Genomic DNA, 24,826 nt, shown 5'->3' on the forward strand with positions numbered 1-24,826 from the left:
GAAGCAAGAGCAGCTTACCGAGTCGAAGCACTGCTAACCCTACCAAAACATTTCCCGTACCCTTATAAACTATATATTTTCTAGCACCATTCCTAGATGAGGAAAAAGGACATTGCGGAGCAAAATTAATTACTGTCCAGAACTAATGGCTGCCACAATTCGGATTCTAGGATGTCCCTTTCGATGGGGGAAAACACAACTTGTTTAGGAGCATGAACACATCAGCTACAGTTTTAAGTTTCTAATTAATACGCATTATTATTTCAGACTGTTATAAAGTGTTTGCCAAAAATTGGTACATACTGGCCAGCACCCAGAATCCTTCGGGGCATTTTGACCAAGAATCAATATATCATGACTGGCTGACAACAATTATCACCAGCAGCAATAGAGCTGAGAGTTTCCAACTGATGCATCATCACTGCCCAAATAGAAGCATCTGCAAATAGTTATTCTTCACTACAGACTATTTCGGTATGCCACTTAAATAAATCTGAAGTATCAAAGAAGTTCTTTTTTGAAAGGTGACAGTTGCCTTCTACGGTAAATTCTGGAGAACGCACTCTCACAATTAAATAAGTTCTTTTGGAAATAAAAATTTAATTAGAAATTAGTTTTATGGTGACACACACACGCCATGAAGCCCTAAGACCCTTCATATTCAGTTACTTGATTGTTTTTTCCTTTTTCTTCTAACCAGGTGGAGAGAGAACACTATAGCAACCCGCATGGGACAGAAAACAAAACGTAACTGCCAAAGAATAAGTCTCGAGGAATTACATACCTGACCACATGCTCAACATGCACTACACCGTCCTCTCTTCTACAATACATCGCACCCTGCGCTTTGTTCTTCGTCAGGCAACCCTCTAGGGCTTTTTATCACGGAGAAGAAAGAGCCAAGCTGCCAAGCCACTTGAGGCTTTCTCAGCTAACATAAGAAAAGCAGAAGCAACTCCCTCAAGACAACCCATCCACCACCTTTTCTTTGTAAGTGCTTGTTCAAAATAGCTCTTTGTGACTACATACATCTTCCAGGTATAGCCACAGCACTGCAGTGCACTAATGGAGAGAAGCTTTCTCTGCAGCCACCTCCACACCTACACTGCTTCACCAGCCAGTCTTATTTTTAAACACAGCATCTGCAATTTCCACTCACCATCCATAATCCTGAATTAGGACGCTCCACAATCTTAATTCAGACTAGGAAGGAGCAGGAAATTAAGTATGTGTTTGCTGTAACAAGCAAAATATAAAACAAGTAAAATACTAAAATCAAACTGTTATATTAACACAGCACCAAAAATAATTGCTAGGAAAACATATTTGAGTTTTCTCGATTTAAGAAATGAAAGGGAAAAAGAAAAGAAAAACCAATCCTCACAAGGCAAGTACACAAATTGTTTCAATTGTTGAATACTTCGGGAGCTTTCTTTGGTTTTGTTTTAGTTATTTTTGGGCAGTTGTTTTGGTTTAAGCGCTGGAGGCTGAGGAAAACAGAGGATAAGAGAAATTAGTTCCTCGTTCTCTAGGAAGAACATGCTATCATACATACTCATTACACTGTACTTCTACTTTCTGTGATAAGAGTTTGAATCATCATTAATCAATTCACAAACATGCCTTTCTTGCCCTTGGCTACAAGTTCCCCTACATCAGGGTTTGTATCAGCCCCACCACAAGGTCTGCACCTCAAGCAGACCGTGGCATTAATAACCTTAATGTGAAAGCTCGCAGAAATCTAAACAATGCCTATCTACATTTTCTAGCAAATTGCATATTCTGTATCTCAACATGAAGTAATAAGATCTCAAAATACGGATACTCCTCTAACCACTGACAAAGAGACAGAACAGCAGACGTTTTTCTAAGCATCTCTGAGTAACTCCCTATGGTCATGAAGGTAAATATAGCAGAAAGCTGATTTTGATGATAACGCAAAGCAAAAAACATAGCTAATAGCAAAGTAGAAAAAAAAAAAAACCTTTCAGTTCAAAGCATATCACTAATGACTACTGTCAAAAGGCTGTCCAAAATATTTTTCACATAGCTGAGGATGTTTTGATTTTAGTGAGATCTGCAAGTTAAAAATATTTATTTATTCCATAACCAAGTTATGTGCACTAAAACAAATACAAACGTAGCAAGCGACCTGTGTTCCAGAATGTCATATTCACCCTAAAGACTTCCACATTTTTATAATAACTTCATTATTAATGAGCTTAGCTTCATCCCAATAAAAACAAGGTTGAAACAAAAAACAATTTTGTTTTTGTAGGCTACTAAAACTACAGCAGGACATCTTACAAAGAAGCAAAGCTGATTTTTTTCAGAATGCAACTTGCAGTTTATATATACACACACACATAAAAAAGTGTACATTTCTCCAGAGAAAACAATGACAAGCAATACTACAAGAAGAGTTTGCGCGTGTTCCTGTATTTCAGAACTTGAATGAGACTAATAAACCTGTCGTCTTATATTTTAGCATCCTTTAATTATTGAGGATACAAAGCTCAATTATCTGAACTCAAGCTTTCGCAATGAAATGCACGTGTGCTGTAAAGAGCAAGAACCTAGAACATATTTGGAAAACAGATAACAGCTAGACATTATTTCAAAGAGAGGGTAACAGCTTTCTATGCATTGCTCTTTCCTTTTCTGAAACATTTACGAGCATCTTGCTAAGCCAGATTTTTTCCAAAGTTCAAAACTGAAATGCATTATAAAATTTTCATTTAACAAAATCCAAAGTATCTGTATGGGTTTTGTATTACCTTATTGTTCAGTGAACAAAAAGAACATGGATTAGTGTTGAAAGCTAAAAACCAAGAGCCATACCATTTTTTTTGTTTTTCCTAATGAACCAACTACCACTGTAACTTAAGCTAAATAGGAGAAAACTGCTTTGTGATGTAAAGTGCTAAATTTGTCTGCTTGTAGTCTCTGTAGCAACCCAATATTCCAAAGAGACAATCATGTGATCAATGCTCTCAGCTCCTGCTGTTTATCCTGCACTGTCCTACTTACAGCAGCTCTCAATTCCAGCTGTCTACAGCAAAAGGAAAAACATCACCTGCTCTCCTGCCGGTACATGATGCCAGAACAGCCTCATTAGAGCTGTTGTAAAAAAATGTTGACATTGTTTCATCTGAAGATTAACATAGGGAGGAAATTTACACTGCAAAAAGAGTGGAGCAGACTTCACAGAAAATATTCCAACATTATCAAGTAAGAGCCACAGAGTTTTCAGCTATGAAGGTCTCAAACATATAGAAATAAACACAAAACCTGTGGCTACACGCTGTTCTTACATAGTTAACTCTCCCAGGTACAAAGAGGTTTTTGAGCTTTGGCACCCAGAAATCTCCTCATTCAGTTCGTTAATAATTCACAGCATCATTCTAGAGGGAGCAAGAAGCCAACTACTCTGTTCCTACTGAAGGAGGACCCCATGGGAAACGGGAAAAGGTAACCAAGCAGTGGGATAAGGCAGAAATGCGAGCTCAGGACCAAAAGCACAGCATTCCCTTTGTCTTAAGGGCAGCGAAGACCCAACAGACAATAGCTGATCTCCTTCAGAGGAACTGCTCTTGCGTTAGCAATATTAAACATATCTGACGTAGGCAGCAAGACCATTCCCATGGCCCAACTGGAAAAAATAAACCCCTCACGCTGCAGTCAGATCCGCCAACACACTTGCACCAAACTCAGGAATCAATCCACGGTGGCTGGTTTTACCTCTCCCTCCTGGCAAGATGAGGTAGAGCAAAAAACCAAACGCTTCTATTCAGAACTATCAACACCTTCAAACTAAGGTAACTACATCTACAAAAGCTTATAAAAAAGCTAAAATTTATACCTAGAGTACTTTTCAGCAGTCATTTCCCATGAAGTCACATACTTATTATTTACATCAGGTTGATAAAGTAGTATTTCCATGAAATATAAAAGAACAGTGGGCTGGCATTATAAAATCCTGCACCAGACTGACAAACAGCATTACCTGTGAAACCTGTGCAGCAAGTTCCATTTTGTAAGCTATGATAAGCTTATCACTTAATGATTTTCCAAGTGGGTTTTTGGGTTGGTTGGTTGGGGTTTTTTTTAGTTTGTTTTGGGTGTGTTGTGGGGGGGTTTTGTGTGTTTTGTTTTTTCAGTGAGCTCGTCAGACACAAGTTCTGGTTTGTCACCCACTGCAATTGGTTATATTGGTTCCTGTTCACAAGGGGTGGCAGGGGGAAGCAACCATACAAGTAATACAGTAGCTTTTAGTATTCTAGATTTTAGGTTGGCAGATCCTCCCACAAAATCAGAATTAAGCAATTATTTGCCTACTGGTATTTCAGTGGTGTTAAAGTTTAGCAAGTTGTACTTCTTACTAAAACTTCAGGAGATATCCTCCACATAAGCGCTTGATACTTTCATTAGGAGCGTCGGATTTAATCTTCATTAAGGAATTGTATCTAAAATAGTGTTTAATCTGACAAATTTCCTAGTTATATTTATTCCAGGTATACACTACTATTTTAGCATCCAGTTGGCAAGAGGAAAAGTCTCATCCAAAGGCTGTTACTTGAGCAGTCTAACCAGAAAAGGCAGACAGACAATTGGATGCAGCAGATCACAATCTCCGTCTCATACATTTACAGGGTGGATTTTTGAATAAAGCACACACAACCATATTTCTGAGCGTGGCAATAACAGCACAATAGGTTCGAGAGGAGGAGAGAGAGAGACATTCTTATATGTCAAACTTGGTAATTTAATATGCAGGCATTTAAACCACATTATTGAGCTTCTGTAACATACTTTGCTTTAAGTGATTGAAAAAGGTTGCGACAAAGACCAAAGCAATGATTTTATTTTTTTTTTTTTTTGCCTCTCGTTTGGTTACAACTAAGACCATTAGCAAAACCTTCTCTTCGGTCTTTTATTCCACTGTTGTTCTCCTGCTGACCCCCATCACCCGTTCCTCAAGACTGAAAATCACCTACTTACAAATAAGCAACAAGAAACCCACCACACACCCTTTAGAGAGTCAGCTACTCCATTCCTGCCCCGTCTATAAACAGAAGTGGAACCAGCATACTTGAAAACCTCAGACAGTTTCCTCAGGCATGGTAATCGTGACTTGTTCTAACAGATCAAATATCACCAAATACATGACTGTCTCACTTTTCCCCATGCTGGTTTTAGACTGGGGAGAAGAAGGGGGAGGGAGGGAAGGAAGAGCAGGTCACAGTTATTACCTCGCAGCCTTGTCAACATGCAGCGTGTGACTGTATAATGCAAATGTCTGAGGTTTTTACTTCTTCCACAGCAAAACTTTTAAGAGATACTAAACAACAATATGAGGTTAGTTTAACAAGTTTGGTTGGTTCTTTTAGGAGTCACATCATTAAACATAATTAAACCGTGAACTCTTAAAACTATGTAATTCTTACTTTCTTGGTCATCTACTCACATGCCACAGTGGCATCAGCTCACTAACATTAAGGACTGTCCTTTGAAAATTAAAATATATGCAACAATGATGAAATGGACTTTGTTTTTCTAATATAACCTTATACAAGGAGGAAAAATAATGCAGCAGCAGACAGGAAGCCACAGTTGCCTGAGGATCTGTCGTCACAGCCAAACACCTATCAGAAATCACAGCCTTATGTCTGCTGCACTATCATATACATATGAAAAGTGCAACGTGACCAACTTCTACTGTCAGAGACCTGATAACAGAAAAGCTCACATTCTGGAACCACATGCTTTCAAACAGAACTCAAAAATCCAGATGGGATCAGCTTCTAATGAAAGAAGCAGCTCTATCCACACATCCTTCAAAGAGAAAGAAAGTGAAAGAGTGGGACTAAAGTCCCGCACATCGCTCAACGTTGAGAAGTTACCACCACCATCAAAAGCACTGACTTCTCAGTTTTGAATCAGTCTTTGACACTAAAGATTGCCAGCAAGAACAGCCAACCTTATCGAAATCTGCAGTTGTAATGTACAGAGAACAAGTCTACACAGTGCCCAGCCAAGCCCCAGAGTGCAGGGTAGTATAAACTCTGATCTGAAGCAAACTGGCAGCAGACTTTGCATCCCCAGCACACTAAATGCCTCTAAATTGTACAGGCACGTGAATTCTACACTCAGGATTTCTGAATGTTAATGCAAAGGAACAGTCCCAAAGAAAGCGAAGCATCCACAGCAACACAGGATGGAAATAGGCACTAAAGATAACAGGAGCAAGGTCTGAAGTGAAGCAAGACACCACTTGTGCGGGGATACCAGGCAGTGGGGCAAAACCTTCCTGGTTTTGGGTACACACAGTTTCCTCCTGCACTTCTCCCACTATCCAATGTTTTCTAAGGCTGCAAGGATGAATACAGATACACCAACGCTATCAAGAGTAACTTCTTTCTTCCTTCAGAATGAGATACACATGTAATCAACACAAGCAACACACAAAAGTAATTACAACCTTCCCAAACAGGAATGCTTTAATCCCTGTGACAGATGCCATACCTGTCACACTCATCTGTGGCCACTTCTACATGGCAGAAGCACTACTTTTCCAAGAGATATTTTTTTTCCCCCCCCCCAAGGGAGGAAGAAACAGAAAGCATTCCGAAAAAGACTCCATTCTTCCTTCATCAAGAAGCTGGTATGACATGCTTTGGAGAATAGTATTACGAATATTACTATTCCTATTACTTGAAAGATAGCAAAAATGCCCAAAAGACAAAAACATAGCTTCAAAACTGTTCTGATTCTGAAGATATGTGCATCCACAATCATGATCAGAGAATGGCTTTGGGGAGAGGGTGTTGGTAGTTTGTTTTGGTTTTTAATTAAATCAGTCACGTCTACAAAAAGATACAACTTAGTGTTCATCTTGCTGATTAAATGGATCCTAAGGAAGGAAAGATATGCAAAAGTTATCTAGAACAAATTAAAAATAAACCTTAATACCAGTTGTCTAGGAAGAAACATTAGGACCCTGGGTGCAACATTCAGAGCATTTTCTGGCCAGGCTGCAAGTCCTTTTACGTTGAGTTTGCTGCAGTGTCACGCTTAACATTTGATAAAAGAGAAATGTCCCTTTTGACTAGAAGAGTATTCCTATTTATACAAGAGACCAAAATCCACTCAAGCCATTCCACTCAACATTTCCTCCTCAACCACAGAGCGACACATTTTCTAGCTACAGAGGTGGTATCACAAAACACCTGTCTCAATCGCTTGGATTTCTCCCACAGGGAGCTGCTGGGAGCAGCAGAGGCCTGAACTGATATCTCTGAAAAGCCAAACTTTACAGAGAGTATAGATTATCCAAATTACAGATATTCCCAGAAGGGATGAGCCAAACATGCCAAGAGTATGGAGATCTGTTAAGCATTCCCCCCACTTCATTTCACAAACGCCAGGGCTCTGAATATCATGTGGTATTGAGCTATCTGGTACAAAACATTGAGACTTCTCTACAAAGAAATTGTTTTACACAGACCTGTGTAAATCTTTCTACGTGTTTTTCCAGTAGTTCCGGAATACTTACGATGGAGTAGTTGTGTGGGTAAGCACACAATTCCTTTAGTTATTTTCATCAAGCATGCTGACCTGACCTTCTTACAAAAAGAATCAGTCTCCAAATTAAACAAACACTGCTATTTTATTTTAAAAGCTTTCATCAGCTTTTCCAGCTGCTGCAGAGAGCTTTATAGAATTACTGTAAGAGATGCCATGACATAACTAATGGTAGTTTCAAATGGCAATTCAGAAAACCAGTTCCTCAAATGAGGAAAGCCCAGACTGTGCCAAGCCAATATTGGCCTAAACAGTTAAAAGTAAACTCTTTACTATTGATTTATAGCAACAACACACAGAAGAAATGGATGGACAAGAACACCCCAGAGAGGAAACATTTGCCCTGACCAGCATGGAGAAAGAGATGCCTAGAACTAAAGGACAAGTTTATACCTAAATTAAAAGCAGCAGTTCACAACTGCTAATAGAAACACATACAAGCATATGCTTCTGCTTCTTTTGCTCTCAAACAGCTCTAATTTTCTTTCAAGCTTAAATTTATTGTAGAAGATGCCAACAATGGCCAACTCCACACCCAAAAACCAAAGCCACTGATCTCAAAATTTCCTGCATGCAAGATTTAACACATACACACACAGAGAAAAAAAAAAAAAACCTCACATGCGGAAAAAAAAACATCGTCTAAGCTTTAAATTACTTTGGATTTTAAAAGCTGATTTGGGAACAGCGATTAAACTTGTTCCAGCTAACCTAGTTTTTATTCATTTCATTATTTATTGCTAGGCAACATAGACCGTGTCAAACCACGTTAGAACCATGAGAAGAAGACCTTCCAATTTAGATCAAAAATTCTCTTCTCACCCTCCTCCCCCTCAATGTGGAGGCCACATTTATTCTTATAACACCAGTGCTCCCAGACAACCTTTCTGACCAGGAGTAGACATTTCCAACTCTCTTCTCAACATCTCCAAGACATAATTTATTGAAACCTCATGCAGTGCCTGTAAATAGCACACTAGATCCCACTCGCTCAAAGAATGAGTCTTTCTCAGTATTTACAATCAGAGTTAGTCCCAGTTGCTATACTGGCAAATCCAGAGCAGGTATCCCTTCATGCTGTTATCCTTTTCTTCATTTCTAGAAAGCTCAAGCTTCTTTTCCAATATCCCTATTATCCATGGTCTATATACGAGTATCAGTACAGAAAAGACTGCCTACTACCTTGAGTATTACTTCCTTTCATCATAAGGAATTTTTGAAGAACTCCAAAAAGGAAGAAAAACAAGAAAAATCAGAGATCCAGGTTCCCAAATAAGCCATAAACAGAGTGCTCTTAATTGAATGTGTCTTCTAGCACAAAGCCTAAATAAATCCTATAACTTCTTTAATAGAGCAAAATAAGACATCCTACCTTTTGTTTATAGGTTTCTCATCTTTCTCGTAAGGCTTCACAAACCATTTCCCAATGCGCACGAAATTCCGATTCATTAAACACCTCTCCAGCAGGTTGTGAACAGCTTTGAAAAGCAGAGTGCGACATTCGTAAGAAAGTCCATTCTCCCAAACACCATCTTCCTCTTCTGTAAGGCAAAAGGAAAAAATAAATTAGCATTGAATTCCACCCTATTATTTCATGTGCATATCACAACATCCTTTTCTCTCCCACAAGCTTTTAAGACATCCACAGCACAACATGCAACCAAAAAAAGCCTGTAACATTCAGATAATAATTCTGCTCACATTATAAAAAAAAAAACCTCTTCAACAGCTGTTTGTACACAACAGGAAACAGCCAGCACCAGTACGTTACATATCTCAGCCTGCAAGATCACTGTGCACCGATCTGTCGGCAAGGTGGCTTGTGTTTTGGGTAGTCTGAATTACTTATCCTGAAGAGTTAGCTGACAATTATGCTAAAAAACAAATTGCCCAAAGCCAAACTTTTCATATATCCTAGTGTCTTTAGCTACCATTGACTGAAGAAAGCTGGACACAAGCACTGATCAACTGACTCCTAGTATTCATCAATTTGCTAAAGGAGGGGGGAAAAAAAAAAGAAAAAAAAAAGTAAAACTCAGATTCAGAAAACTGGTGAGAGCAACCTGATTCTCCCCAGAAGACTCTCACAACTGCAATATTTCTTTTTAATTCAAAATAAAAAACCCAAATATATTTAAGCAGGCTAGTCCTGCTTTCTGATCTGTACACAGAACAGAAAACAGTGAGCAGGAAGACAAAGCCCAGTTCCTCCTGACAGGATTCTGAAGTGAAACACCGAGATCTTACGTGCCCCACAAATCCCACACAGTCATGGAATCCAGCTTACACAAGCCAAGTCGATTCGCCAAATCAGGAAGCAAGATTGATGACAAGAAGCTGTAACCACTTCAACCACTCTGGTGCATGATCAGTGTTTGAACACAGCTTACAGGCCCTACCAGTATATGCACTGGTCCAGGGAATCACAATGGCACTACGGTTATATTACACAAATAAAATGAGGGACGTGTGAAAGCTCCTCTCAGTATGTATGTGACATCATGAAAACTCGAGATCTTGTCCTTAAACTACTGGCAACCAGGTCTTACCATGAGGCCTGCAATTCCTTGTGTATGGTGTTTGATACGTGTCCCTAAGGACCTGCTACCGGTCTCCTTGGACTAACCCAGCAGAGTTATAATGCCACTGCTTTTGTACTCCAGGTAGCAGCAGAGACTAGAAGATTGTCTGACATAGATAAGGAGACGTATTTTTACTTCAGTCTCTGGATAGTCACGTAATAATTTAGGTTGAAAGGGACCTGTGGAGGTCATCTGCTCCAACCGCCACCCAGAGTTCAAAGTTAGAAGAAGTTGCTCACATCCCACATTCATCACCCCTCGTGCCTTCCCCACACACCGCCAAGGCGCAAGGCTCGGGTTCGGGTTTGGTGCTGAACAACAGGTCTTACCATAGTGACCTGTCTGCTCATCTCTCCTTCATGGAGGATTTTGGTTCAAACAGCTCTCTGCTGGTTTGCTCGATGGGCTGAAAACCTCAGTAACACAGCCAAGCCCTTGCATTTTAAATCCCCCTTTGAAATAAGCCCCTTCACCTTTATCTGGAAGCCACTTACAGGCTTAAAAGGTTGCAATAGTATTAACTAGAGTCTCAATATCCTTAAATTAGAGAGCATGTAGAAAATCAGACACCTAAGTTTTACTTAGAAAGACACTTACTGTCATTACAATAAACAATCTCTAAGATAAAGAGGACAGAGAAAGGAATTTCAAGATAGTATTGCAACCAGAAGGTGGTGGACATATCTGTCTACTGCTAGATTCCACACAAATGAAAGTACGTTTCCAACCAAGACCACTATTGTGAGTAAAAGAAAATCACTCCCAGTATCCTTTTCTCTGAGGGACAGAAGAAGAGTAAACAGACCTGCCCCATAATTCATAAATGAAGAGGTGTGCATCATTACAGATGAATCACAACATGAAATAGTTTTCTGGTAGAGACAAGGAAAAGCAAGGAGCCGCATTTCCTAAACAAGAGACCTCACCATGAGTTTCCCACCCACCACCCTATTCCAGGTTTGAGGTCCAGCAAAAACTCAATTTAAAAAAAGCCACAAAGCTAGGAGAGAACATAGTAACTCACTAAAGAAACATCGTACAAGATTGCAACAAAAAGCAGCACAGGTCCAAAGTCAAAGGGTATAAAAGGCTTGTGCCAGGACACATTTTTCCCCAGCTGGGAGATTTGTGGACTGCACAAACCAGCAGCTCTATCCCACAGGCAGCATTGCTGTTCAGCACATACTGCTCAACTGGTGGCAAACAAGCAGCTCAATAGAGCAAACATTAACTACAAAGCTTAATGATATTGGACTTTAACTGCACAATAAACTCCACACCATTTCAAAGGTTAAATAGTTGGTTTCTATAAAGCTCTTGTAATTTTCTTAAAAAAACAACAACAACAAAAAAAAACCCCTAAGAACATCCCCTGCATCAACTACCTATTATAAGAGGAAATAGAAAGAGCTATTTCCAGCCTTTATGCCTAATTTCGTTCTGACATATTAGTGTATCAATGAGAAGATGCTGAAATTGCAAAGACACTGCAGTGTAATTCAAAGCGTGTATTTTGGTGGTCGTACTATGGACACAAAGGAGAGGTTTCAGTTTTCTGAAGGCACCACAAAGTGCTAGGTATTTCATTTAACATGTATAGTTGTGTTGGCAACCAAGTCATGAACAAAATTTCACATGCAAGAACTTGCCACAAGTTTGTCATTCTTAAGAGCTCTCCCAGCTGTCTTATTTTATGGCTGAAGTGGAGAGCTCTTAGATGAGCAGGTTATGTGGGAAAGTGTGAGGCATTAGATGGAAATTACAATTAAAAAACTAATAATTAAAAAGACAGTATGCTGTAAGCATGCCTACTGATCAGGAACAATGTCTGGTACCCAAAAAAAACCCCACCTGTTCAAACTGAAGTGCATCTTGCTATACAAAGGGAAGGTTAAATAAAATGACAGTTAAAGATACCCTCATTTCAGAACATTATTCAAATTCATGCAAAAAACCCAGCAGTAAGCGTTCTGTGTCTTTTTGAAGTTTATTTAGTCCTTCCCCCCTCCCCCCTTTCTTAGAGTGGTGGATGGAAGGAGAGAAATAATGACATCTGCTCACATCTCCCAGTTATTTTTCTCCTTCATTCAAACTGTTGTTTCTCGACATGAGAAAAATCCTCCTACTTAACAGATATTGTACAAAGTAAATCGTTTTTAAAAAAAGACAGAGAAGAGGCAGCACTTTTGCCTTCTAATCTTTCTTAAACACAATTAACTTCAGCTGTTCAATCTGACAGTGATAATAAACCAAAATAAGTTGCTGACTCATTTAAAGAAGGTGTGAAGCCACAATTTCACTTCATACGAGTGCTATCCACCAAACTGCTCTGGCAACCTGAAGGTTACAAACATTTTGGTTTTGATTAGTCCTCTTAGCTGTCCAAATCACTCAGCTCCTCTGTGACATGCTTTTATGTCAGTCCATTAAACAAATATCATCCCACAAGAACTAATTTTGTTCCCTCCCTCTTTACACCGCATATTAAGTGGAGAGTTTCCCTTAAATGAAGCTAAAATTTATCAGGAAATGAAGAATTCATAGAAATAATGTCCAGGAAAAAAAACAAATTTCATACCACACATAAATAACAAACTTTTCTCAGCCAACACCTTCTTGATACTACCACCACCCCATTTTAATTACACAGTTCTAGAAGGCTATTTGCTTTCAGTACTTTTATGTTCCACTTTACATTCTTCATGCAGTTCACCTGAAACAGCAAAGGTCATTTTTACTGATTATTAAGTTATTGCTATAAATTATTAAATTTATTAATCAAAGCTTGCTAACAAATACATAGATCTTTGCCTTTTTTTTTTTGCAAGAATGCCAGTTTTTAATTTCTTGAGCTACATTGCGACAGATAAATGTACAGTATTATAAATGACATTTTCAATAACACTTTTAAAGAATGTGGACTTTCCCCCTTCTTCCTTTTAACACATAGCTGGCCACATAAGCATCAACTCTTGAAAAGGCTGAATATGTTTACCATACTATTAAAAATATCTTCCTAATGCTTAATGAACCTCTAAAATAAACTACGCAAAGAAGCAAACCACAGTCAAGTCACCACTTTGGACTACAATTCTCCCCCCCAACTCTGAGTTACTTCAATTACACAGAGGAAAAATCCATTCCTGAGTATCACGACTGAGATGCATCTTTTGGAAGTATTACTTACCTTCCCAGGCTTCCTTTTTGACATCGTTTGACAGCACGCCAGTTACAGAAATAGACTGATGCAAAACTGATTTATACAATCAGACTCCCTGTACAGGCTCCAGATTACAAGTATAATAAGCAAAGCAGCGTGAAATCGCTGCTGTATGCAATGTTGGAATAATACGACAGAAATACTTCAAGTAAAGTTTTCTATTTAAAAAAAAAACCCAAAACATATTTTTAAATTCAAATACTTTAGGATTAAATAAAATTCCTCAAAGCAAGAACTACCCAGTTAACCTATTGAAAAATAATTTTGAGGGCCTACGCCCCTTATGAAATAAGTAAGAAGCAACAGATTTAGTAGGAAAAAAGGGACCGAATACAATTCAAAAATACCAACTTAAGAATCCACCTAAGGCAACTGAAGTGTTTCCAGTAGAGTTGGATCCATTATCCGCATTCAGTGAAAAGAGTCAAGATACAAGACTCTAGATATCCAAACTAGCTGAAAAATTTCATCAACTGAGAAGCCAAACATGACCTACTGTCCAAAATACCATACTCAAAATATTCAGCACCAATACCAGTTAGTTTTTGTAGTGCTCACCCTTTACCAGGATCACATATGTGGGCTTTATGTCTTCTCTATCCAGCAGAATATTTTTTGAAATACCAAAATTTTAAAAGGACAGCCTCTTTGTAAGTGTGTAGCTGTGCCTGTTTACAAGGATAACAAGGTAACAGCTTTCCTTCGCCAGTTGTTGGGTGTAAATTTGGCTGGGCAGGGCTGCATGGCCACAAGAAAAGCAAAGCTGAAAAACTTTCTAGCTAAGCGTTCCAATATCCCCCTCCACATGGTCTTTGAGTAATTCTGTATGCGGATACATTTTACTTATATTGTTAAGTCTTAGCCCTTAGTGCCCTCAGAGTTACTGCTCGTATTTATACAGTATATTACACGTGTCACATTGTACATAGGACCAACGTAACACCCCAAAACCCTCATTTACTGTGACAAAGTATTTTCCACCTTACTCCACAGGTATTCCACACGCGTGTTGGTCAGAAGGAAAAAGGAAAAGAGTTAAACACCATCTTTGACCTGGCACTCACACCAAGTCTCAGGAGCTTTACCAACACTGCTTCTGTAATGTTTGCATGATGCTCATCAGCAGTTTTGCTGAAGTGGACACATCTCTAACACGAAGGACTGAAGAAACACTAAAGCACCACCGCAGCACGCAGCAGGAACAGCTGTGGTGTTACACACACAGGGACACACGTGTCCACTGCCGACGAGTTACTTCAGCTCACCGCACCGACCCGGTGCAAGATTTTTAAGGAAGCATCCTTTTTCTTGGTAGGAGTTGAATGGCCTTAGTAAGCAAATGTTATTAAAAAACCACAAGCCACCAGCTGAACTATCTTCAAAGCTCACTTTGCCAAGTCCTTGCCACTGGCAGGCTTGCTGCAGAGCCCTGGGTATGACAACCGGCTCGCGCCCCGGCTGCCATTGTGTCACAGTAACCAGACACTCAGTGCTGCCATCAGCACAAACCAATCCACAGATTTGTTTGGAGACAAGGGTTTGAGCTGTAGTGCCCATATAGTGAGAACTACACGACACAGAGAAGTCTCTGCTGCCATGACTGCTGCTGCTTTTACCGCACAATGCCAAGGGACAAGCACCAGCACACAGATCCTTCTCCTTATTCCTTCAAGCTCTCCTACAAGCCCAGCAAGGAGCTAAGACTAGCATTATTTTTATACATTTATACATTTTCTGTGAGGAACGTGAGGAAGACTGTTCAGCAAACAAAACCTGATTAACTTGATATATGACAGGTACAGGGAAAACTCTTTAATTTTTAAAGTAAATTAATAAGATTTAATAGACATCAGACGAAAAAGATGCATCTTATAGCTTACCATTTAAAAGATGCAATTTGAAGGTCAAAGGCATCTGGAAGCATTCCTCCATCGAAGCATTAATCAAATTGTAACCATTTCCTTGGGACTTTGTCTTGTACATAATTCATACCCAACCGTTCTGAGGTTTGAAACCATCTACTGCCATTTAAAAAAATCTCCAAGCATACAGGTAACCACTTGGAAACAAGAAAGAGCCTATCTGATAAAACAACTACTGATAAGAGCAGTGAGAGACCGTTGCCTTCCGAAATTTGAAGAGATGTCCTACTTTAAGGTTTGAGTTGCACGGATTACTACAATCAAGCCTCACTGTCACAACAAAAACATAACCTTTGAGGTTGTTAGAGGCCAAAATAACATTTCAGTAACTTCTGTCTGCCTCTAGCTATGTTGGAGTAGAAATAGACTGGATTTTTTTTTTGGTGTTACATACAGTAAGTGGCTTCCTAGGGAAGGAAAAAAAATATGATTGAGTGAAGTCAATATTACTGATCAATCAGCATCTCTGAACAAGTCTCCTTTTGACATGCCCCCAGGCAACAACAAACCCTGACCATCAACAAGACAGCTATCCAAGGCTCGATACGAGGATTCAGATATAGCCAGTAGCAGACATTCAGACGTGTCTCTAGGGCAAAGAATGAACTTCTAGAATGAACAGGCTGAAGAGAGAGAGAAGCTATTTTTTTAATCTGATATGCATAGATGTGCACCCACCAAACTGCATGTTCCCTCTTGAGGTGATCTTGGAAAGGCGCTCTGTAGGGGACAAAAGGATACTTAAAGGCTGCCATATTTCAAATCCCCAAGGCTTGATAACCAAGATGAGTTCCAGTCACTGAACATCACTGTTCACTGAAACTACAAGTTACAAAAAAAGTCAACAACTATCAAAATACCAGCCTTTCCGTGACCGGCATCACTTCATCCCAAAGGAAGCCAAAATAAAAAGTTACCAACATTGCCCTGGCAGATTTCTAACTACAGCTTGCTCAAGGCCCACTTCCCAAGAAAAGTCTGTCCATAGGCAATAAAGAAAACACCACCAGCAACAGACTGCTCTTGGCCCCTCTTCCTCCCTCGCCCCATTCCCCAGGACAATTCTTCACCTATCAAGTGGAAAAGTTCTAAATGAGGCAGCACCTTAACAGTCAGCAGTAAACAATTTCCAATCAATTCCAAAGGTAACAAGCCCTTGCCAGGAAGCAATTTATCTTTCCCATTGAAAATGTAACAAGCAATCATCGGGAGAACAGGGCAGCGTGAATTACTAGGAGAAACTGTCCACCAATGAAAAAAATCCATTAGGTCTATGACAAGGGTCAGATAACATTGTTTGGGTTCAGCCATAATTCTTTCTTGTATGAGGTTCGCATTAAGATTTTGTGTAACGGGAACGAGAAGAAGTGCAGGTGCAGGCACTCCTCAGCCATCTCCTCCACCATCTAGCTGATTAACATCTTTATCAACTTCTGGTCAGAAGAGCCAAGCAGACTAATACACTCTAAGAGATTATAATGTCTCTTTTTGATTAAAAGGAGAGGAAAACATGCCTTAGAAAAGCCAAGATATCAGACACAGCTACGTATAGACAGGGGAAACAGTCTCAAGAGTGATACACATTTATGTAGAAAAATATCTAATAGGAAGACACATGGAATCGCTCTACTGAAGCGCAGACATCCACAGGTGATCTGAACAAAGGAAATAAATACCCAAAACAATTGCAAAGACATGGCTGGGAGACTCTAATCCTCTACTATCTCTCCCTTATACCCTGAGAGATGTTAGGAGTTGATAAATACCTAGGATGATACGTGCTCATCTACCTGTGCCAAGGTGTAATTCTGTAAAAGCATAAACACACGCTGATCTGGAAGTTCAGCTACAAAACACCGCTATTTTCAAAAGGTTCCTCTAGACTAAATCACTCGTAGATAAATTCAAGAGAGAAGGCAAAGAAACTTACTCAAACAAATAATTTTGATGGCCAGGTAGTGCAGAAATGCACTCTGGAAATAGCTTAACTTTTATTTGATCTTCCACCCCAAAAAAATAATGCAATGTATTTGTCTCCATTTAATCGCACGAGCCAGCAGCCTATAAAATTTACACAGACACTTTTGCACAAGTGTTGGTCTTTGCTCCGGGCAGGCCCAGGCCAAAAATAGCATTTAGTCTAAGTTACATCCCAGTCATACAAAGGATGTTCCCCGCAGCTCAAGACTAAGGTTGTTCGTAGGGCAAAATAAGGAAGCCTTAAAAGCACTGAAATATCAAGCAACCTACAACATAAGCGCCATTTGGGATGCAAAATTTCTAGTTCCAAGACAAATGGGAACATGAGCAACATCCCAATCTTCGAAGTCAATTGTTTGAAGAAAGAAACACCGTTTCAGTGTGTCAATTGTTTTTTGGATCATATTATTTTTGTATGAAAATTCCACACACTATTAATTTGTTTCAAGTCAACTTCCTCAGTGACACTTCAAACTCATATTTGCTCCTCAGCTATCCACAAACACCGGCAGCATTAACAATTTCTGGTTACCAGGTCACCAAACCTTGGTCTCATTTTACACTTCGGTAATCTGAATACCATACGTTATTTGAAAGGAAATTGCAATGATGTGTCTGGGTTTTTTTCTAGAATTAGTGTAGTCTCACCACTAGACCTACATAGATAGTTTAAAAACCTAACTTCGTCACCTTACTCATAAGCAACTGGAAAGCCATCTACTTTGGGAACTGAGAACAAGCAAACACTTTCAAAACAGAGCACCAAATTTGAAGTACAACGTTATTGAAAAAGACAAATACTGTCAGTCTTTCAAAAGTCTGAGTTTGAAAGCAGGTACAGGTTCAGAGAACTGGGAAAGGGGGAGAGAGAAGTCACAAAAACACAAGGATTAGAGATTCTTTCATGAAAACACCACGCTAATTTCACATGCCTTCTTTTGAGGGTTTCTTACCAATGATCTGAACTCCAATCAAAACAACTCAATACGGTTCAAGAGTTGCCCAGATCTCCACAATTCTTGTTACATAATAAAATGGGGTTTAGTATTTGAATTTGAAAGTTCTAATTGCCCAACAAAAGGGATCTTATCCAAACATGTTTAAGACACCACTTCTGAATCACAGGCACAGCTTTAGGCACAGCTTTCTCGTGAAGAAGCTGCCAAAATTTATAGCTTGTGTTTTTTTCAAAATAAATAAATGGGGAGCAAAAGCCTGTTTCTTGAAAATCTAACAGTCCAAGAGCACCTAAACACAGACAGCAGCTCTCTGACCACTGCACTGCTGTAATAATTTGACACAGATTGCAGAAATAAATTTATGTTATCTATGGATGACAGTCCATCTAGTATAGATGGAGTAACAGCATTTTTTCACTGACCAAAAAAAAAGGGTGTTAATTTCCTCCTACCTGAGAGATCATGATGAATAAGATCAGCAAAGTTGGGGTCATCACCCCACCAAAATATCCATAGCTCCCTGCGTCCAGGCCTCTGGTCTCGGCGCCAAACACTGAGTACATCCGCCTTCAGACAGCGACTGAAACTGCTCAAAATAGGGTCCTCTTCCGTGACCGGAAAGAGAATCGGGGCAGATGTTGGACCCTGCCATACATATCGCTTCCATTTAATCCCAGTTAGATCAGCCTAAGGGAAAGAAAAGAACAACTGTCAGACATCGGAGTAGGTACATCCCCAACAGAAACATCCTGCTGAAACAAGATATGGCACAGGAAGAGGCGAGTGGAAGGAAGAAAATAAGGATTAATAAAAAAAAAAAAATAACAGAACCCATATTTGTAAGTTTGGTGCACCTTAGAAGACAAACTGGAAATGACCGGGAACCCTGTTTTAAAAATCTCCTTTAACAACTGCAGTAAAGCAAGGGCTGTTCAATTTCACTGCAGCTTTAAGATTACAGAGAGAAAAGCCAGATCTGGTTTAAAACGTAAAAAGTGAAAAACAAGTGAATAATGTAATTATTTGCAGACTGCAACTGTCTAATCTACTAAACACTTGCCCTAGCAAAGAACGTCTTTCTTTTTGCTTCCTTACGCACGCGCTATCTTTCCAACCCAAGATTACTCTGAGGAAATCAGTAATACAGTAAATCCAACTCAAGCATACATTCTTCCAGTCAACTGCTACTTTGGAAAAATCTCACAAGTTTCTCCATTGTAAAATATTCTCTGTTTCTCACACAGGAAGCCTCTCAAGCACACCTATTTCACCACGAGCAATCACGCTTTTCACTTCTCACACCTCAAGAATTTAAATTCTGTTTCTGTCATTAAATTATACCTCCGACTTGCGTCCACATTGGTTATGATCCACTCAATCCCCTTCTGGGCAAAAATTCATTTGACTTTATGAAGGAAAAGAGTTACTACTGTATGAAGTGGGTAATAGACAATTCTTGGATTATCTACAATGCAATACCACACCAAGTTTTAATGCTAAGTTTTTTCACTGGAGCACAGTCCCCTTAAGGCACACAGGGGAGGCACTGCCCCGGGTTCCCTGAGAAGGCAGAACAAGGTTAGCTGGCATTTGCTAAGAAATCACTAATTTTTTTTTTTTCTTCCCAATTTGACAACACACGAAAGATTGCTGCAACGTTTAAACCTAACATGGCAGCCTTCCTACCTTCAGAAGGAGAAGCAATACAGATGAAAGGTAGGGAGTCTGCAACAGTTGATACTTTAGAAAGACTTTAAGATTTTAAAATGCACCGCTAAGATGGATGTGCAGCCCCGGTGCAGGCTGCAGACACGTTCAGGCTGTCCAAATTCCCCTCCATCCAAAAATACTAGTACCACAGCTTGGCACGGATTTTTACTTATAGCAATCTCTAGAATAATAAATATCAGGCAGGCAGCTAAGATTAGCTAATTTGCATTAAAAAGCAGACGAAACAGCTCAGCACAGCCACTGAGAATTGCATCACAGTCCAGCTAAATCAAATTTACTTTGGGAGCTACCAAAGTCAACAATTCGAACGATTCCACACTTGGGTTTAAAAGGCTACAAAATGGTGCACCACAAAACATAAAGACACCACCGCTTCACTGAGAGCACATCACCAGAAGCAGCCCTCCAGAATAAAAACGAGCAGCAAAAAAGAGATCGCTTTAAAGGCAAGAAGGGAGGCTTCGGCTCAGATTTGCCTGGGATGTCACTCGCAGGGAGAGAAAAGAGAAAGTTCTCTGAGATATGGGGCTGGAAAATACAAAAAAAAAAAAAAAAAAAAAAAAAGAGAGAAGGAGCAGCGGATTTCCTTGCCTCCTGCGAGAAATATCACGTTGAGGAGAGACGGGAAGCTAGGGAGGAAGGAGGAAAAGTTGCAGGCTAGGAAAGCGGAGGAAAAGGCGAGTTGCGGGGAGGATAGTGCCCAGGAAGAAAGCGGAGGGAGGGGCGAGGCCAGCGATGGAGGGGGACCCGGAGGGGCACGGAGAGGTGGCTGGCTGCAGGCAGGGCCTGCTCCGAGGACTCATCCAGCAGAAGCTCTGCTAAAAATGGCTGCTTCTCCCCCTCCCCCCCTCCCCCAGCCTCTCTCCCTTTCCCTCCGTCTCCCGAGCGGGTGTGCGCGCCGGCGGCCGGCACTCACCAGGCAGAAGAGGTTGGAATGGCAATCCTCCAGGCTGGCCCCGTTCGGCACGAAGCAGGAACTCATCCTCACAGCCACAACCCGCACGCCATTATCCCACAGCCTCCGACGAGAAAGAAAGAGACAGACAGAGAGACAGACACCGAGAGGGAGAGGGGGGAGGGGGCGGCTCTGCACGCGCACAAATAATAATGCAATTAAATACGGGATTTACATACAGGCACGCGAAATAGTGGCAGGATAAATAAGCCGGGAGGAGAGTGGTGTCGGAGGGGGGGAAAGGGGGGGGGGGGGGTAAAAAATATATTAAAAAAAAAAATAAAATTTTAAAAAATAAGAGAAACTCGGAACGTTTTCTCTTCTTCTGGATATCAAACTGGGGGTAAAGCCACCGTGGAAGGGGAGAACAGAAAGAGGGAGGCGGTAAGTAATCCGACGACGGGAGATTAAGATCAAAATCCTCCCTGTTCCTCTTGTCTTCTCGTTCGCGTAAGGAGGGAAGGGAGAGGAGGTAAGGTGAAGGGGTAATTGATCCAACGAGAGAGTAAAAAATGGGGTAATTAATCCAGGGGGGCTAGGGGTAAAAATCAGTTGACATCCCTCCTTCCTCTCTTCTCAGATGCCAAGCAAGAGAAGTAGGAAAAAATAAATAATCCAGTGGGGGCAATTAATCCAGAAACCTCCCTCCTCTTCCTCCCGTTTCTTTAGTCATCAGACGAGAAAGGGGCAAATTGTGGAATGACTGGGAAGGATTGGCTGTGGGAGAGAGAGAGAAAAATCCAGGCTCGTCTCTTCGGAGTCCGAGGGCAACAGGGTGGGGGTGGGGGGGTGTCAGATTCTTCTCCCCTGCTCCAAAAATATTCCAAATAAATTAAAATTTAAAATCATAAAAACAAACTTCGGGGGCCAGAAGCGAGGCGAGTCTGAAGAATTCGTAAAGGCAGGACAAGAAAAATTTCCTGGGGTGTACCCCAAAAAACCATCTGCGGGGGCAGGGGAGGGGGGAAGGTATTCCTTGAGAGAGAAAGGCCGCAAAAGTCTCAACAGCCCAGCGGGGGGATCCGATTCCCCTGTGGGAACCACCCCCTCCCCAAAACGAAATACTCTCGGCGGAGAGGGCGAAACCAAAATATCCTCCGTCGGGTAAAAATCCTTCCGTGGGGGAACGGAGGGAGGGGGAGCGGGGTGGAAGGAGGAAATTGCGGGTGACCCTCGAAGTCTCTTCGGGGAAGGATGCAGGAGTCTCTCCGAGGCCGATCCCCAGTCTTTTCGGGGAGGAGGAAGGGGTAAATCGCAGAGTGTCTTCGGGGGGGCTCGCCCCCCCCCCAGCTGTCCTCCGGGGCCGAGAGAGCCCCGCAAAGTCCACACGGCCGGGCGGGTCTCTTCAGGGGAGCCCGGACCCCGCCGAGTACCGCCGGGAGCCGGAGGGAGGGGGGGGATCCGGGGCAGGGAGGGCCCCCTCCGCCGCGCCGAACCCTGCAAGACCCCTTCGAGAGCGGGGGGAGCCGAGGCGGGGAGGGACCAGCCCAGCTGCGAGGCTCGTCTCCTAAAAAAATAAAGAAAAAAAAAAAAAAGGGAAAAAAAAAAAGGGATGGAGGAGAAAAATATAAAATGATAGTCTTCAAACGGAGCAGTCTCTTCTGCGGGGGGAGGGGAGCGGGCCCCGAGACCCCCCCAGCGGGGCGGGGGCCGCCGCTCTCCTCAGGTGCGGGGTCTCCGTGAGGCCCGGCGAGCCGGCGGCTGCCGCGGGAAGGCTCCGCGCCGCCCCGCTGCGGCGGCCCCGCGGGGCGGTGGGCGGAGGGCCCCCTCCCCGAGGTCTCCTCGGGAGGGCGGGGAGGCGGCGGCCGAGCCCCGGGCTCTCCTCAGCCGGAAGGGCCGCGGGGGAAGGGGTCGGAGCCCCACAGCTCCCGGCCGCGCCGCCGTGCGCCGAGACAGAGGGACGCGGCCGCCGCCGCTGGCGGAGTCGGTGCCCCGAAGCCCCCGCCGGCGGGTCTCCTCCTCGCTTCCCCTCAGCGGTGCCTCTGTCGGCGGCTGCCCGGCCGCGGCATCCTGCTCAGCCAGCTCCCCCTCAGCGAGTCTCCCCCATGTCGCGTCGCGGCCGGAGCGGGGAGGGGCAGATTCTCCTCCCGTTTAATTCCGAGCCCCTTTTTCTTTAATGGCGGCCACAGGGACGAGAGTCGGGGCCCCCCTGCCGCGCCCTCATTGGCCGGCGCGCCGTCACGTGGGCCCGCACAGCGATGGCCGCCGCCGCCGCTGGGGGGAGGAGGGTGCAGCGGTGCGGCCCGGCCGCCAGGCGCGCGCTGGGCACCGGAGAAGCGCCCGCCTTCCTCGTTGGGAGAGCGCCATCTAGCGGCCGCGCCGCAGGGCTGGGGGCGCCGCGGCAGAGAGGTCGCGGGTTCGAGTCCCGCCTCTTCCCCTCCAGGCCCCGCCGCTGGGCCCGCAGCTTGTGTCCCCCCCCTAATGCTGCGCCGAGCTCCGCGCCTCGGGGGCCGCCGTGGCTCCCGTCCGCTCCCGGGGCTGTACGGGAGGCGTTCCGCATGCATCCGCCACTGCTGGTGCGGCTGGGGCCAAAGTCCGGGCACAGGCTGTCCCACCGGCGCTGTCCCTGGCTCCTGCCCCGCAAATTCCACCTCTTGGCGGAGGTTTCCCAAGATCCGCGCTCGATATTGTGTTGGCGCTTTGTATCGCAGAGCAAATTCCACGCTGAGTATCTGGGAGGCTTTTTAGAAAGATATGGAAGTATTCAGAAAGCTCGCGTTAATATTTAATGCACGCACTAATGCATCCATAGTCCCACAGCCATCGGATCTGCTGGAGCAGAACCACACTCCAAAATTCAGTTTTTTTCATGCATACATATTGTGCAGTTTGTGAGGATGAAGTAGGTGGTTTCTCTGTTACTATATGCAGAGATTTGCAGAAGGACTTTGAGATTACTCAGAATTAAGATGCTATAGTGACAGCGAAAGCTATTTTGAAGAGATATTTGGAAAGTATATGCATCTTATTAATTCTCTCATATTACATATTAATTTTCCATACAACTGTTTGCACGTAGAATGCAAAATTTTAAGTTACTACCTATAGATTTTTTTGACTGCAAAGTTGAAGTGAAAATACAAACCAGTGTAAAGTGCCTAAAGCAAAAGACTTGAATGTCTCAGCTAACATGACATTCACATTAAAATATGATACGTTCATGCAACAGCAGCACGTTGCATCACAACTATGCAACACGATGATGTTTCAAAGGCCCTGTAAATTATTTCAGGACTGACGAACAAGACGAGCGGCAACCTTCTGCAAATGTCTTGATAAGAGTGGGAGGGAAGAAGGACACTCTATAAATAAATTTATATCATAAGTTAAAAAAAAAAAAAGTGATGCTAGATATTTTCACCAAGAGAAACTTCGAAGATTTACTCACATTAAGACTATTTTTGTACGTCGGTGTAGGCAAGCAAGATTCTTCTTTTTATCTAAATAGAACCAGAGTATTTTTAACACAGGAGATTCATTCCCTCACTGCTCATCGAAACACGGCAGCTGGGGACGGAGCCGGGATGCGGGGGGAGGGCATGTGGAACCAAACCCCTTTCCAAGTGGAACAGATGGTTTTCTCTGTGGCAACTGCAGACAAGGACCGCGGTGCGAGGAGGACTCGCTCTGCGCCAGCGCTCGGAACCCGCTCCTCCATGCTGCCGCGGGTGCCGGGGGGCACGCGAAGGCCCCTCCAAAGTTTTGGCACGCCACTTTGGTCGTTAGAGAGATTATCTCGCTGTGCAGAGAGGTGTTACTAAGTCACACCTCCTGAACGAGAAATCCAATGCTTGGAAGGAAATAAAAGAAAGCAGCATTGGGCATTAGTACCCAAGAACTGGTATGGTTTTCCCTCTAAGAGGAAAAGGTATCCTGTGATAAAACTGGGATTT

The 24,826-nt window shown here is 42.5% G+C and overlaps 1 protein-coding gene across 1 annotated transcript in view; it reads right to left on the reverse strand.

The window, feature by feature from the left end:
* The window catches only part of MED13 (mediator complex subunit 13), a 56,493-nt gene extending 35,486 nt beyond the window's left edge, over nt 1–21,007 (reverse strand). The window contains exons 1-3 of the mRNA XM_086624908.1: nt 20,895–21,007; nt 18,700–18,934; nt 8,957–9,125 (exon numbers count right to left, since the gene is read on the reverse strand). Of these exons, the coding sequence (XP_086481034.1) occupies nt 8,957–9,125; nt 18,700–18,934; nt 20,895–20,960 (470 nt within the window). The 5' untranslated portion in view covers nt 20,961–21,007. The remainder of the gene's footprint in view (nt 1–8,956; nt 9,126–18,699; nt 18,935–20,894) is intronic.
* Nucleotides 21,008–24,826: the final 3,819 nt, after the last annotated feature.

Source organism: Tauraco erythrolophus, chromosome 21 (genome assembly GCF_009769465.1).
Source record: "Tauraco erythrolophus isolate bTauEry1 chromosome 21, bTauEry1.pri, whole genome shotgun sequence".
Classification (NCBI taxonomy): Eukaryota; Metazoa; Chordata; class Aves; order Musophagiformes; family Musophagidae; genus Tauraco; species Tauraco erythrolophus.